At 39.8% G+C, this 13,323-nt stretch overlaps 1 protein-coding gene across 1 annotated transcript; it reads left to right on the forward strand.

The window, feature by feature from the left end:
* Positions 1 to 5,014: 5,014 nt before the first annotated feature.
* Positions 5,015 to 9,579, forward strand: LOC141516593 (mas-related G-protein coupled receptor member X1-like). The gene is made up of 2 exons (XM_074227612.1): positions 5,015 to 5,126; positions 6,789 to 9,579. The coding sequence occupies exon 2, from the start codon at positions 6,834 to 6,836 to the stop codon at positions 7,752 to 7,754; it is 921 nt and encodes a 306-aa protein (XP_074083713.1). The 5' UTR covers positions 5,015 to 5,126; positions 6,789 to 6,833; the 3' UTR covers positions 7,755 to 9,579.
* Positions 9,580 to 13,323: the final 3,744 nt, after the last annotated feature.

Below are 13,323 nucleotides of genomic sequence, written 5' to 3' on the forward strand. Positions count from 1 at the left end.
CAGGGAGGATAGCATTGATCATTGAAGTACGGAAGGGCCCCCTACTGAATTTAGCAGCTGTGGATGGTGGGTGAGTACCCTCCCCTTCCAATTGCAGCCCATAGACTTTCTATTTAGAAAGGGGTGAGTGAACTAACTACAATTGGGGAGATTGAGTGTGGCCGTCACTTTGGAAGTCTGAGCACAAGGTCAAGGTAAAATAAATTAGACTTTTCTATTGCCTTGTTAGTGAAAAATCTTGCAAGGATCAGAGAGAATGTGTGCAAAGGGATAAAGGCAGATTCTGAATCTGAAGGGACATAGAACACAAGATCATGACAAGTCTATGACAAAAATAGGCAGGATGGGAAATAAGGAAAACAAGGGACCTGGCAAGGAGGGAAGAGAGGATAACTTCCTGGGAAGTATATATTCCTCTGGAAAGTCCCTTAGAGAGGATGCTGGAAAATTGAAATGAAAGTACATGTACTAGGAATAAGGTTCAAAAGAAGATGATAAAATATGGTTGGATTATTTGGCCAGCAGAAAGTATATTACCACCAGCAGTATTTTGGCCCAAGTATGGTACACAGGAGGACTGGTTATGCCAGGCACTAAATATATGTGTGAATAATAGAAAATCTTTCAATAAAGAATAGTCAGACTATGTCTCTTATTCGAAAGGATGACCTTCTTTCAGAATACTTGTCCAAATATTTCTCCTTAATCCGCAATTGGATAAGGCAAAAAGGGATTGCCTTACTGCTCTGTCTCTGCCCTATACACCCCCTCAATTACCAGGGACAGATTTAGGGGAAGAGGAGCCCACAGGATGACAGGATATCACTAAAGGGGAAGAGGTTAGTTTAGAAGCTAGATCAAAATCACCTAGTGTCCCTAAAGCATTTCACTCCAAATTTAAAAAATAAAGAATTGGAGCAATGTAAAAAGTACTTACAGAATTTCCTTCCCCCTCTAAAAAGAAAGGGGAAGGTCAGACAATAGCTTTATATTCATTAGGGAAGTTCCTCTGGGACATTATGAATGCCCTCTTAACAAGTTTTGAGGTTAGAAAGTTCAAAAAGGAAATGAAGCCTTTAATGGAGGACTCTGAATAGCTGGATCAACTTTTGGGACCCAACTTTTGTACTTGGATTGAATTAATGTCTATATTAAAAATATCATTCACTGGGGAAGAAAGAAGCATAGTTAGGTGGATGGCTATGTGAAAATGGGAGAGATGTCACCTTCCTGCCCCAGGTATTGAGCCAGCAGAAAAAAAATATCCTAATGTATATCCAGAGTGGAATAATAATGAGACTGATAGGACAAAGATGAGGGTTTTAAGAAGTCTAATAATTACAGGAATCAGGAAGGCTGTACTTAAAATCTCTCTCTCTCTCTCTCTCTTGTTCCTGTGTCTGTTCATTGCCTAATTTAAGTGCAATTGTTTCAAAAACTGGAGTTGTAAATTCTCCTTTTAACTCCTGATGCTATTAAACTTTGGTTTAAAAGGTTAATGCCTTTTGTTATAAAATTTAGTGAGGACCTGAGAGTTCCAGTATAAATTAGGAATGCAGCTACTTCACATTTATCAACAAAGCTGAGAAGTAGCTGATATGATAATCCCCATTTTATAATTTAAGAAACTGAGATAGAGGATAAGTGAGTTGTGCAAGGTCAACCAGGAAGTATTTGAGGCTGGTTTTAAACCCAGGCAGGTCTTCCTCAGTCCAGGTCCAACACTCTCCCCATGGTACCAACTAGATATCAAACCAGTACTTAGACCTGACCAGCTCACTGTCAGGGTCTCTGACTAGTCTCTGACTAGTCTCTGACTAGTCCTCTTGTGTATAGAAAAGCACTGTTATAAGTCTTTGCTGTTTATAAGCAGATATTATGAGTCTTTAGGAGTGGGGAGGGAAGGAGAAGGTCTCACCCAATGCAAGGGAATTGTTATTCCTGAGTCTGCCATTCCTAAGGTTATGAGTGGAGGCAGGAAATGAAGAAGTAAATAAGGATTTAAAAAAATTGAACATGAGATGTCAGATTTGAATTAAGCATAAGCAGACATGAAACTTTGGGGTCACCTTGATTTCATTCTCACTCCACCATATTCAAACTATTTTTCAACTCTTGTTTCTATCTCTAATATATCACTGATTAACATCCCATCTGAACCCCTCAAACAAAAATAGGTCAGATCCTCAGCACATAAGTTATTTTTTTACCAGACAAATCTGCACATAGCATTCTCTAATTTCAATAAATACAATTTCACTCATGACCAGGATCCAGTATAAACTTCCCTATTTGGTATGCACAGTCATTTTGAAAAGAAAGCCGAGCATGCTTTTCAGGCTAATCGATTGCCCTCTCTACACTCACAACAGCACAGCTAGAATTGCTTATTCTTGGTTCCCATTATGTCTAGCACTCTCTTTCATCTGTGCATTGGTAGTGGTTCTCCCCAAAACCTGAAATGAAGTCTCTCCTCAGAATCCCATATATCTTTCAAGGCTCAGTTCAAGCAAACCTTGAGTGCATGAGTCATCTTCCAGTTCCTTCTGCCTTCCACTCTAATTTTTTTTTCAAGGCAAATGGGGTTAAGTGGCTTGCCCAAGGCCACACAGCTAGGTCATTATTAAGTGTCTGAGGCCGGATTTGAACCCAGGTACTCCTGACTCCAAGGCCGGTGCTTTATCCACTACACCACCTAGCTGCCACCTAGCCGCCCCCTTACCTAGTTTTAACATGTGACCCCATTAAGTGGTTAGAGGACTCTGTTGTATACTGGGTGCACCATGTTCAAAGAGAGGCCTGGCCTTCAGTTGATGACATTGTCAGATGCTGACATTGATGTTTCGTGTCTACCAAGAGGGATTGATCTGAGGTTATTGGAACTAGGTCAATAAAGAGCCTCCTGGAGGATGGCAATAGACAGAGACTCAATGGCAGAACACAGACCCTTCCAGCTGTAAACTGATTTGAAGGCCTAGTCCACTCTGTCCCTTGAATTTCAGCCCTAGGGACTGCTAAGAGTAGACTTCCCCTTGGTGAGAGAATTCCATCTACTGATTTGAGCTGAGATTCAACTTCTCTCTCAATCAAAGAGGCCATTCCCTGGTATGTTCTCATCTTTAGAACTTCTGTGTTCTGATAACTTTTGCCTAGACTTACCTGGCATTCATTGTTCCTGTTGGTTCTTGTGTATACAGGTAGTGTCAACATAACACATCTCCTGATCTCTTCAGATGTGGTGCTGACCTCAGAACATGTGTATCCATGCCACCTGGGAGTCATGTCCATATATTTATAGCCATTGCTCTAAACATATCTGTAAGCATGTTTTCACTCTCCCCAACTCTTGTAAAATCTTAGAGAATAGAAACTGCTTCATGTTGTGCTTCTTTATCCCCAGAAGTAGCAGAGTTCCTGGATTCTGGTTGGTTCTTCACAAAATGTTTCCTGATGGATGGACCTCCATTTGACTGAAGAGTAAAATGCAGATAAAACAAGGAAAGTGATTTGTTCATGGGCATTCAAAAGCAAAGTGTTGGGGCAGAATTCAAAGCCAAATATCTCTGGGATCAAGCTTACTACTCTATAAACTAGCTCATGATGTACCTTGTAAGCTGTTTCTCAAAAATACAAATGATGGATCCCAAATAATGAGAAAGCAGTCATCCCCTTGCTCTTTCTCTGGGCATCCTTGTCTAAAAATGATTTTGGAAAAAAAGGAAAAATAATGACAAGACTTGAGACTCTAAAGTCAGAGGACTGGTGTCACTTCCCACTTTTGGATATGACCAATCAGGCATCTTTATCTTTGCTTGCCTTCAGGAGATAGTGTGATAGAGGCAAGTTCATATGGACACTAATGCAAGCATTCAGTAATATAGATTTATATACATATGTGTACTATGTATATAAATTTTACTAATTTGGGATTGTTGACCTACATACACACCTATGATTTCACATGAATGCACATGTGTATCTTTGTGTTATATTTTCTGTAGTCACCTATCCTCTTAAGAATATCAATAATTGAAGGAAATACTTAAATTCAATTAGAGGATAATGAAAATAAACAAATTTTCCTCCTTCAAAGTTCACAGAATATGCAAACACTATTCATGGAACCTGGGTTGAGTGTCTGGAAGAAATAGAAATAGATGCATGTACATAAGTGGATATCAATAAGCATATTCTATTTTATGCATGTATGTACGTGTGCATTCTTATTTGTTCATAGATGTAGAAGTATAACTGCATTGGATATTTTGTGAATGAATAAATGTGTGTGTGTGTGCATGTGGGGTCTTCATTAGTGTATGTACTTTTATCCTTAGTAGAACCTTAAAATTCCGATCTCCTGCCAGTCCAAGGCTCACTCCTATAATCCCCTATAATCTATAGAAATCTAAGACTCTTGGATCTCCATGGATGGTTGAGTCAGGAGGAAAATACCCAATTTTACTTTCAGAAGTAAATATTCATTCATCATTTACTGTTTGTGAAAGTTAGGGAGCTAAGGAACCAGGTAGCCCTAAGGGAATATTTCTAAATGTGGCAGGAAACATGATGGAGAAATATGCAAAGAAAATGGAAAAGATCAGTTGATTGAGGATAATGGACCATGCCAATGTAACAGTAATTCCTCTAATGCTCTTATGTACAGGTTGGTGTTTAAAGAGAATCATTTTTTTTACCAGAAAAATATCATTTATGAAATTTTATATGGATTTGAAGTCCTTGGGGAGCTCCTCTCCTGGGACCAGTATTTGAGAAATTCCCCACCCTTGCTGCCTGACAGCAAATAGGAAATCTTCTTTCCTTAGGCCTGTGTGATTGTGAAAAGAGTAAGGGTAATAGAAGGCTAGGAGAGGAACTGTCCTGAATCCTAATTGCATCCCACCTCTCACCCCCAGTTTCTTGCTAATGGATTCCTGAGGAAGACAGGAACAGACGTCACCCACAGGGCCAGGCATAGGAATCATCAAGAACCAGGAACAGACGTCAGTGTCACCAACCGGGCTAGGCACAGGAATCATCAGGAACCAGGAGAGGAAAAGGGGAAGTTTTCAATCTGAAACCTTTTCTTGACATTTTGGGTCATCCTTGGATCTACTGAAGATTTCTCTGTAAGTTTAATCCTTTCTTTGTACATTTACATTGATTCCTCTTGATGTGAATAACTAGAAAGCTATCCGTCCAGGAAATGGGAGACTGCACAATTTCCTGCTACTGTGCTCTGATCTTTTATTTTCCCTTGGAGGCAAAAAGCAGCTCCCAGACTTCAGATATTTAAATATGATCCTTCAAGGAGAATTTTGTTTGGAGTAATAGACAGCCCTGGGGCGGGGGGGAAGCTCTTGTTCTCAATCCTAGGTCTTTGGTTCAGAGTGAGTGGACCCTATAGCTCCATGACTTCCTCCTATGCTCAGTCTGCATTAACTGACCCATCCTTTCACAGACTTATATCCCTAAGGCTCATCATTTGTCAATAAAGAAAAGCTGATGCCATACCAATAGACAATCCAGACAACTGCAGATGGTCCTGATCTGTGCTGGTCTGTTATCCAGTTTGACAGGAGTGGGGCACTGCTTTTTCCTCCTCTCTGTTAACTTCCAGGAGAACATCAACTACTTAAGGCATGACAGTTCCCTTGTATTTCCAGCACCAATTCCAGTGCTGAAAATTTTTTTCTGGGTCCAAAATCTCAAAGCTGGAAATGTTGAACCAATGCCAATTGCAGTTTTACACAGAAAACCAAACCAAACAAAACAAAAGCAATCAAGAGATAATTGCCTTTCCTTGCCTTCTTTTCACAGGTGGGTGAGTATGGATGTGGAAGAGTGTGTAGTAGACTGTTGGACTTAGTTCATATGATGATTAGTAGTGCTGAAATATATTTTTTTACTTTTTATTCATTTTTGTATTTTTTAAAAATTGAGTCCATGTGGGGGAGTGAGCTTTAATAAAGAAAAATAAAAATTATGTAGAAGGAAAGTTCTTGGTAGAAATTTTAAAATATTCATAAAAACAGAGTAATGAACTGATTAATTCCTAAAAAAGTAAATGAACAGATAATAATAATCAAATGTTTGTTCCCAATGAATTAGGTGGTTCAGTCTACCTTTAGGCCTGGCCACTTAGGTTGTAGAAGAGAGTCAAACTCCCATAGATTAAAGAAAGATGGGGAGATGAAAATAAAGGATGAATTGGAGTGTGGTCAAATAAGGAGACTGTTCTCCAGGAGTCCCATTTCTAAACCTCACTGTCACATCATGACTAGAGAAAGGAGGAAAAGGGAAATTGAAAGAAAGATTTTATTAAGGGCTTGTATTATGTGCCAGTACAGAGTTAAGAATAACACTTACAGAAGAATCTCTTTGTAAACGCTTTTAATTGCAGGGTGGGGGCACACCTATAAAAGAAAAATCTGTAGCTGAAGGTTTTGGGCAAGCTCATCCATCAGCAATGTCCTTTAGCGACTAACTGAATAATCTACAGGGGACTAGTTTCTGAATGAAGAAATAGGAAGGAAAAATCTAAATCCTAATTGAATAATTGGTTATTAATGTGAGTGAAATAATCTTTTCTTTCAGTACTAATTGTCTGACACTAGATTTAAGCTCATTCCTTACAGTAGTCCCATACCTCTGTGGCCTTGGCACTCCTTAGTTGTACCCTAAAGAGAGGGAGAGAGGAAGGAAGAAGAGGTTCTACCTCTTGGAGGTAGAGATGGAAGTAAATTTAGGAAAAAACTTCTTGATGTTCTTTTATGTCTTGATGTCTCCAGGGTGTCTGAGAACAGCAGTGCTTCCTGGGCCTGGGACCATCCACCATGGCTGTCTTCTCCACACCTGGATGGCAGGAACATGTTCATGACAACACAACAAAAACAAGCACAAATGAAATTTTCATTCTTAAGGCGCCTGGAGAATTTTATTTAGATGACTGGATGAAGATCCTCAGTCTGGTCATAGTGGGGATTGGACTGGTAGGAAACAGCCTTGTCCTGTGGCTCTTGGGCTTCCGCATCAAGAGGAATCCCTTCTCTGTCTACATCCTCAACCTGGCCGGGGCCGACGCCCTCTTCCTTTGCTGCTCTTTTCTATTCTTCATACTTGCCTTTGTTGGCTATTCATATAATTCTTTCATATGCTTAGGACTGATGTGCCTCAGAACAGTGTCCTACACTGTGGGCATGAACCTCCTGGCTGTGATCAGCACAGAGCGATGTCTCTCTGCTCTCTTCCCCATCTGGTACCAATGCTACCGCCCCAAGCACACGTCTGCCATCATCTGCACTGTCCTCTGGGCTGGGGCTGGTCTGGTCTGGCTAGGATTTTATGTCCTTTGTGTTGATAGCCTTACTGACCGTATTTGTTACAACTCCCTCATTGCCCTGAATGTCTGGTTCCTGTTTCTCACTTGTGTCCTGTGTGTGTCCAGCCTGACTCTGCTGCTGAGGGTCCAGTGCACCTCCCAACGCCAGCAGCCCCCCAGGCTCTACCTGCTGGTCCTGGTCACCGTCCTTGTCTTCCTGATCTGTGGTCTGCCCGTGGGGATTGTTGGTTTCATGTGGCGCTTTTACAATATTCCCATACTTCTTTGGCTCCCTTTGCTCCTGGCCTATGTGAACAGTGGCATGAACCCCTTCATTTACTTCTTCTTGGGCAGTCAAAGGCATAGAAGGGAGAGGGAGGCCCTTAGGGTGGTCCTCCAGAGAGCCCTGGAAGATCAGCAAGAGTTGGGAGATTAGGCAAAATGCATCTATCACCCTGAGATTTCATGCTCACCCATGAGAAATCCTCTGCCCCAGGCCTAGCTACAATCCCCCTGGAAGGAAAAATCAGAATTCCCCTTTCCATCCTGTATTTCATTCTTGCCCAGTAGAGCCCCCACTGATTATCCTTTCCTAAGGACATGAAACCTAATCTCCATAGAAACTTCAAACAATGCCCAATCTCACCTTGGTGACCCCCAAACAAAAAAAAATCCTCCATGGAGACCCCAACGACTCCCATTCCCTATAGAAACCACACCACCCTGGCTCCTCTATCCAATACCATATAAAATGACTTGCGTTCCCCCATTACACACTGCTGGAGTCTGTTTGGACCCAGGCCACCATTCCTTCCTTCATTACACAGTTTTGCATTCACTTTCATTCATAGCGCTATTTTCCTTTTTACTGAGGGTTCACCTTTTGACCTTTTATATCTCTTATGTTGGTGCCTAAGATTTGAATTCTGAAGTGATAAAACAGCTTTTATTAGATGCCTTCTATATGCAGGCACATGAGTGATACAGTGGAAAGAGCTCCAGGGACTGGAATAAGCTCAAGATACTTATCAACTGTCACTCTGGGCGAATTATAAAAACATTTGCCTCTTTTCCTAATTTGTAAAATTAACTAAGGGAAGAAAAAAAGCAAACCTATTGCACTATTACTCACAGAGGGTCACAGAGATTCATATAACTGAACAACAAGAATAGACCTGACACTATACTATTTCACAAATATCTCACTTAATCTGCACAATACACCTGGGAGGTAAGTACTCTCATGATAACCATTTTACACCTGAAGAAACTGAGGCAGGCAGAGATTCAGTGACTAGTCCAAGTTCCCAAAGCAAGTAAGTGTCTGAAACTGGATTTGAACTTAGGTCTTCCTGACTTCAGACCCAGTGTCTTGTGAACTTTGGAATCTCTTGCTCCCTGGAGGTTCCTTTATGTGGCAAGTAAAGTCTAGGGCCTCATGTATCACCTGCCCAGAGGAGGTCTACTTCAAAAAATGACCACTGTCCCTGTCCTGAAGAGTAGAAGAAGAGAAAATGCATCCTCTAAAACCCCATGTCTCCCCTCCTTGTCAATCTCTATGAATGAAGGCATAGAGTCAGGGGTCAGACTCCTCAAGGTTCCCTGGGCTGTGCTCCCCACCTTGTCGTCTTCTCTCAGACTGAATCTCCAAGATTCCCTCAGACCTCATTCTTCATCCCCCTTCCTTGAACAGAGGAGATCCCAGATCATCTGTGCCCCCTCCTATTCCCAGTTAGTTCTTTCCCTTCCCCAACTCTCATAGGAGTGAACCAAATACTTCTCTCCCTCTAATGGTCCAGCTTCCTCTCTTGTTTCCTGTCTATTTGTCCAAGTCTTAGTCTCTCTGAGTCTTTGATTTCTAATGTTTCTATGACTCCCTCTATTCCCATCTCTTTTTCACTCTACAAGATCCAGTTCCTGATGAGGGCAGGGTTGGCAGGGGTGCTAAAGGTCAGACTAGTTTCATGAGACCAAAACTGAGGAAGGGGACATATCATGTCACATACCACACACATGGTACATTCAATACCTATACATGCTACACAGTTTAAGCATATATATATATGAACTATGAGCTACAATCTCCTAGGGAAGATCCCAACTGTGAGAAATTATTTGATTCCTCTAATGACAATTACTTTCCTGAGTTGTTTGAAATCTCTTATTTTATCTGGTCCATGAACAGAATGCATATTTACATTTTATATTATCAATTATTTTAATAATTCTTTATATTAAACCACCTCTGCATTCTTGATGTACATCCCACTTGCTCATAACATATATTTGTCATAATGTATATTTGTAACAATTATTATAAACTTATAGCTAGTATTTTATTTAGGATGTTTGTATCCATATTATTAGTTAAATTGGTCAATGATATTCTTTTTTTATTCTTTGTGTTCTATATATCAGTATTAAATTTGTTTCATTAAAGGAATTCAGTTGGATCCATTCTTTGCTTATTATTCCAAATTATTTATTTGTCTTTGGAATCAATTGATTTTTAAAATTTTTGAAAGAATTCACTTCTAAATCCATCTAGTTTTGGTGCATTTTTTTCCTTTATAGCCAGTTCAATTTCTTTTTCTAAAATAGATCCATTTAGATATTCTATTACCTCTGCATCTCCCAGGACATTGGTTATTGATAATGATTTCTCACACTTTTGTAGCAGTATTGCTCAAAGAGTATAGGTAATTTAGTAACTCTTAAACATAATTCCAACAAAAAGCCATTTCCCAATTGACAAATGGTCAAAGGTTATGCAAAGGCAATTTACAGATGAGGAGATCAAAGCAATCCATAGCCATATGAAAAATTGCTCTAAATCATTAATTATTAGAGAAATGCAAATTAAAGCTTCTCTGAGGTACCACCTCACACCTCTCAGACTGGCCAATATGACCAGAAAGGATAATGATCATTTGTTGGAAGGGTTGTGGGAAATCTGGGACACTATTACACTGTTGGTGGCACTGTGAACTCATCCAACCTCTCTGGAGAGAAATTTGGAACTATGCCTAAAGGGCAATAAAAATGAACATACCCTTTGACCCAGCAATACCACTACTGGGTCTGTACTCTGAAGAGATGATGAAAAAGGGTAAAAACCTCACTTGTGCAAAAATATTCATAGCAGCTCTGTTTGTGGTGGCAAAGAATTGGAAATCAAGTAAATGTCCTTCAATTGGGGAATGGCTTAGCAAACTGTGGTCTATGTATGTCATGGAACACTATTGTTCTATTAGAAACCAGGAGGGATGGGAATTCAGGGAAGCCTGGAGGGATTTGCATGAACTGATGCTGAGTGAGATGAGCGAACCAGAAAAACACTGTATACCCTAACAGCAACATGGGGGTGATGGTCAACCTTGAAGGACTCATTCCATCAGTGCAACAATCAGGGACAATTTGGGGCTGTCTGCAATGGAGAATACCATTCGTATCCAGATAAACAGCAGTGGAGTTTGAGCAAAGTTCAAGGACTGTTCCCTTTAATTTAGGAAAAAAACCTGCTATCTTATTGTGTGATCTTGTTATCTCTAAGACTTTTTGTTTCCTCCTTAAGGATATGATTTCTCTCTCATCACACTCAATTCAGATCAATGTACAACATGGAAATAAAGTAAAGACTGACATTGCTTTCTGTGGGGGGTGAGGTGGGGGAAGGGAAGTAAGATGGGGGAAAATTGTAAAATTCAAATAATATCTTTAATAAAAAAAAGAAAGAAAAAATACAACAGAAGCATTCTCATACATTTTCATTTTCCCATAAAACCAGCAATGCTAACTACTGAAATTAGAAAGAAATAATATATTTAAAATGATCCTGAAACTAAAAAAAAATAAAATAAAACAAACATAATTCCAAATTCTCTTTAAATTGATTCAATCAATTCATAATTCTATCAACAATGAATTGGTGTCCCAGTTTTTCCACATCCCTCCAACTTTTGTCATTTTCCCCATCTATCATTTTAGCCCATCTATTAAGTGTATAATGACATTGCAATTTGCATTTCTCTATGCAGTAATAATTTAGAGCATGACTACAAATTGTTTTGATTTTTTCAAGTAATATTTGTCTTGGGCAGATTTGAACTCATAAAGAGGAGTCTTTCTGATTCTAGGAGTAGCATTCTATCCACTATGCCACCAAGCTGTACCTCCATTCCATTATTTTTGAAGAGTTTGTGAGATAAAGAATCCACTTGGCCAATTGATTTTTTTTTAAATATGTGTTCATTCAATTTCTGTGCTTTTTCTTTTCAAGGCAATGTAGTCAAGTGACTTGTCCGAGGTCACACAGCTAAGTATTAAGTGTCTGAGGCTAGATTTGAACTCAAGTTCTCTTGACTCCAGGACTGGGGCTCTATCCATTGCACCACCTAGCTGCCCCTTTTGTGCTTCTTTTTACAAACTGCTGACTCATATACTTCTCTTTTATTTTCCCCTTAATTTTTCTACCTGATTTTTACAATCCTTTTTGAGCTCTTCCAATAGGGCTTTTGGGGTTTTAGACCAATTTCTATTCACCTCTGGGACTTTTCATATAAGGCTTTTGCCTCTGCTTTACTTATCTGACATACTGTTTTGATCTTCCTTGTTCTCAAATTAGCTTTCTGTGGTCATGGCTTTTTTCTGATTTTTTTACTTATTTTTTTTGCCTAGTTCATGGTTTTCAAAGCTGAATTCTCCTGTTAGATCACAGAGGGCCCCGTCCTAAATTTTTTGTGCTAGGTGCCATGGCTTGTTCACTGTGCTGAAGTTGCCCAACTTATTTGAACCTGCTAGCCAGAGGTTCTGGGACTCACTATTTGTTTTCTGTGGGAGGATGAAGGCTTGACCTGCTGTACTGCTGACCTGATGAATCTACCCAAACCAGGGCTCTCAAGTATAGACTGTGCTGTAGCTGAGAGCCTCGCTATGGCTTCCTCTGTACCAACCTGTACTAGGACATGCTCATCCTAAACTCAAGTCAGAGAGAACTTCCCGAAAGTCTTTCCAAGATATTTGAAGCTGGGAAATGGCTCCACCCTATGTTTTTTGAGGGTTCTGTCACTCCAGAACATGTTATGACCTTAGATTAATATTATTTCTGAGGAAAGTTGAGAAGCTGTTTCTGAGGGAAATTCCTGCTTCTCATCACCATCTTGGCTCCTGGAACTTGTGGGACCATTAAGTGGTATTATTCTGAGCATCAAAGAAAGGCTACTGAACTAATAATCTATGATGTTCGGAACCCTGTGGAGTTCTACGTGCATACACTGCAGATGCAGTTCTCATATGGTTGGTTGATTAGTTGGTTGGTTGGTTGGTTTTTCTCCTTGGCTATCAAAGAAGACCAAAATGACATCACTATGTTTGAGACAAATCACTCTATGTCAGACTGTGAGGTTGGCATGCTCTGCCCCAGGACAGGCACAAATAGTCCATGTGAACACCTAGGATGGGTACTCTAAACTCATGGACATCATGTTTCCTTTGAGCTACTTCAACTCTCCTTCCTCATAGAGTGCAACCTCCTCACTGATGAGGGCACACCATGCTGGGTGGTCCTGTGCCAGTGTCTTCCATGCTGTAAAATCATGGTATCTTGGTATTGCTTCTTCTGAATATGAATGCCTAGCAGAATTACCATTGGCATTTCTGGGTAAGACTATCCTGACTTTATTTCCCCAACATGATATTGTTCCATGTGGCTGATTTTAAACCTGGCTTAATACAATTAGCCATCTAAATGACCTTGCTGGAATTGACATCTGAATAAATAAGGGAACAATTCCCCGTATGTCCCTGTTTTTGAAAGATAAATTTTTTAATCATGTAAGATGATCATTATAAACACAATATTAGAGATTTATACTGAAGCAGTCTGAATTACTATAATAAGATGTAGCTATAAAATTTGAACCACTTTACCCTATAATTCTTCAAATTCTAAATACCTCCCTAACCAAGTGTTTGGTTTTGGCATCTGTTACCAGCCACACATTTCT

The sequence above is a fragment of the Macrotis lagotis genome, chromosome 3 (genome assembly GCF_037893015.1).
Source record: "Macrotis lagotis isolate mMagLag1 chromosome 3, bilby.v1.9.chrom.fasta, whole genome shotgun sequence".
Taxonomy (NCBI): domain Eukaryota; kingdom Metazoa; phylum Chordata; class Mammalia; order Peramelemorphia; family Peramelidae; genus Macrotis; species Macrotis lagotis.

Coding starts and splice junctions, on each gene's coding strand:
- LOC141516593 (XM_074227612.1), top strand. CDS start 6,834: ATGGCTGTCTTCTCCACACCTGGATGGCAGGAACATGTTCATGACAAC.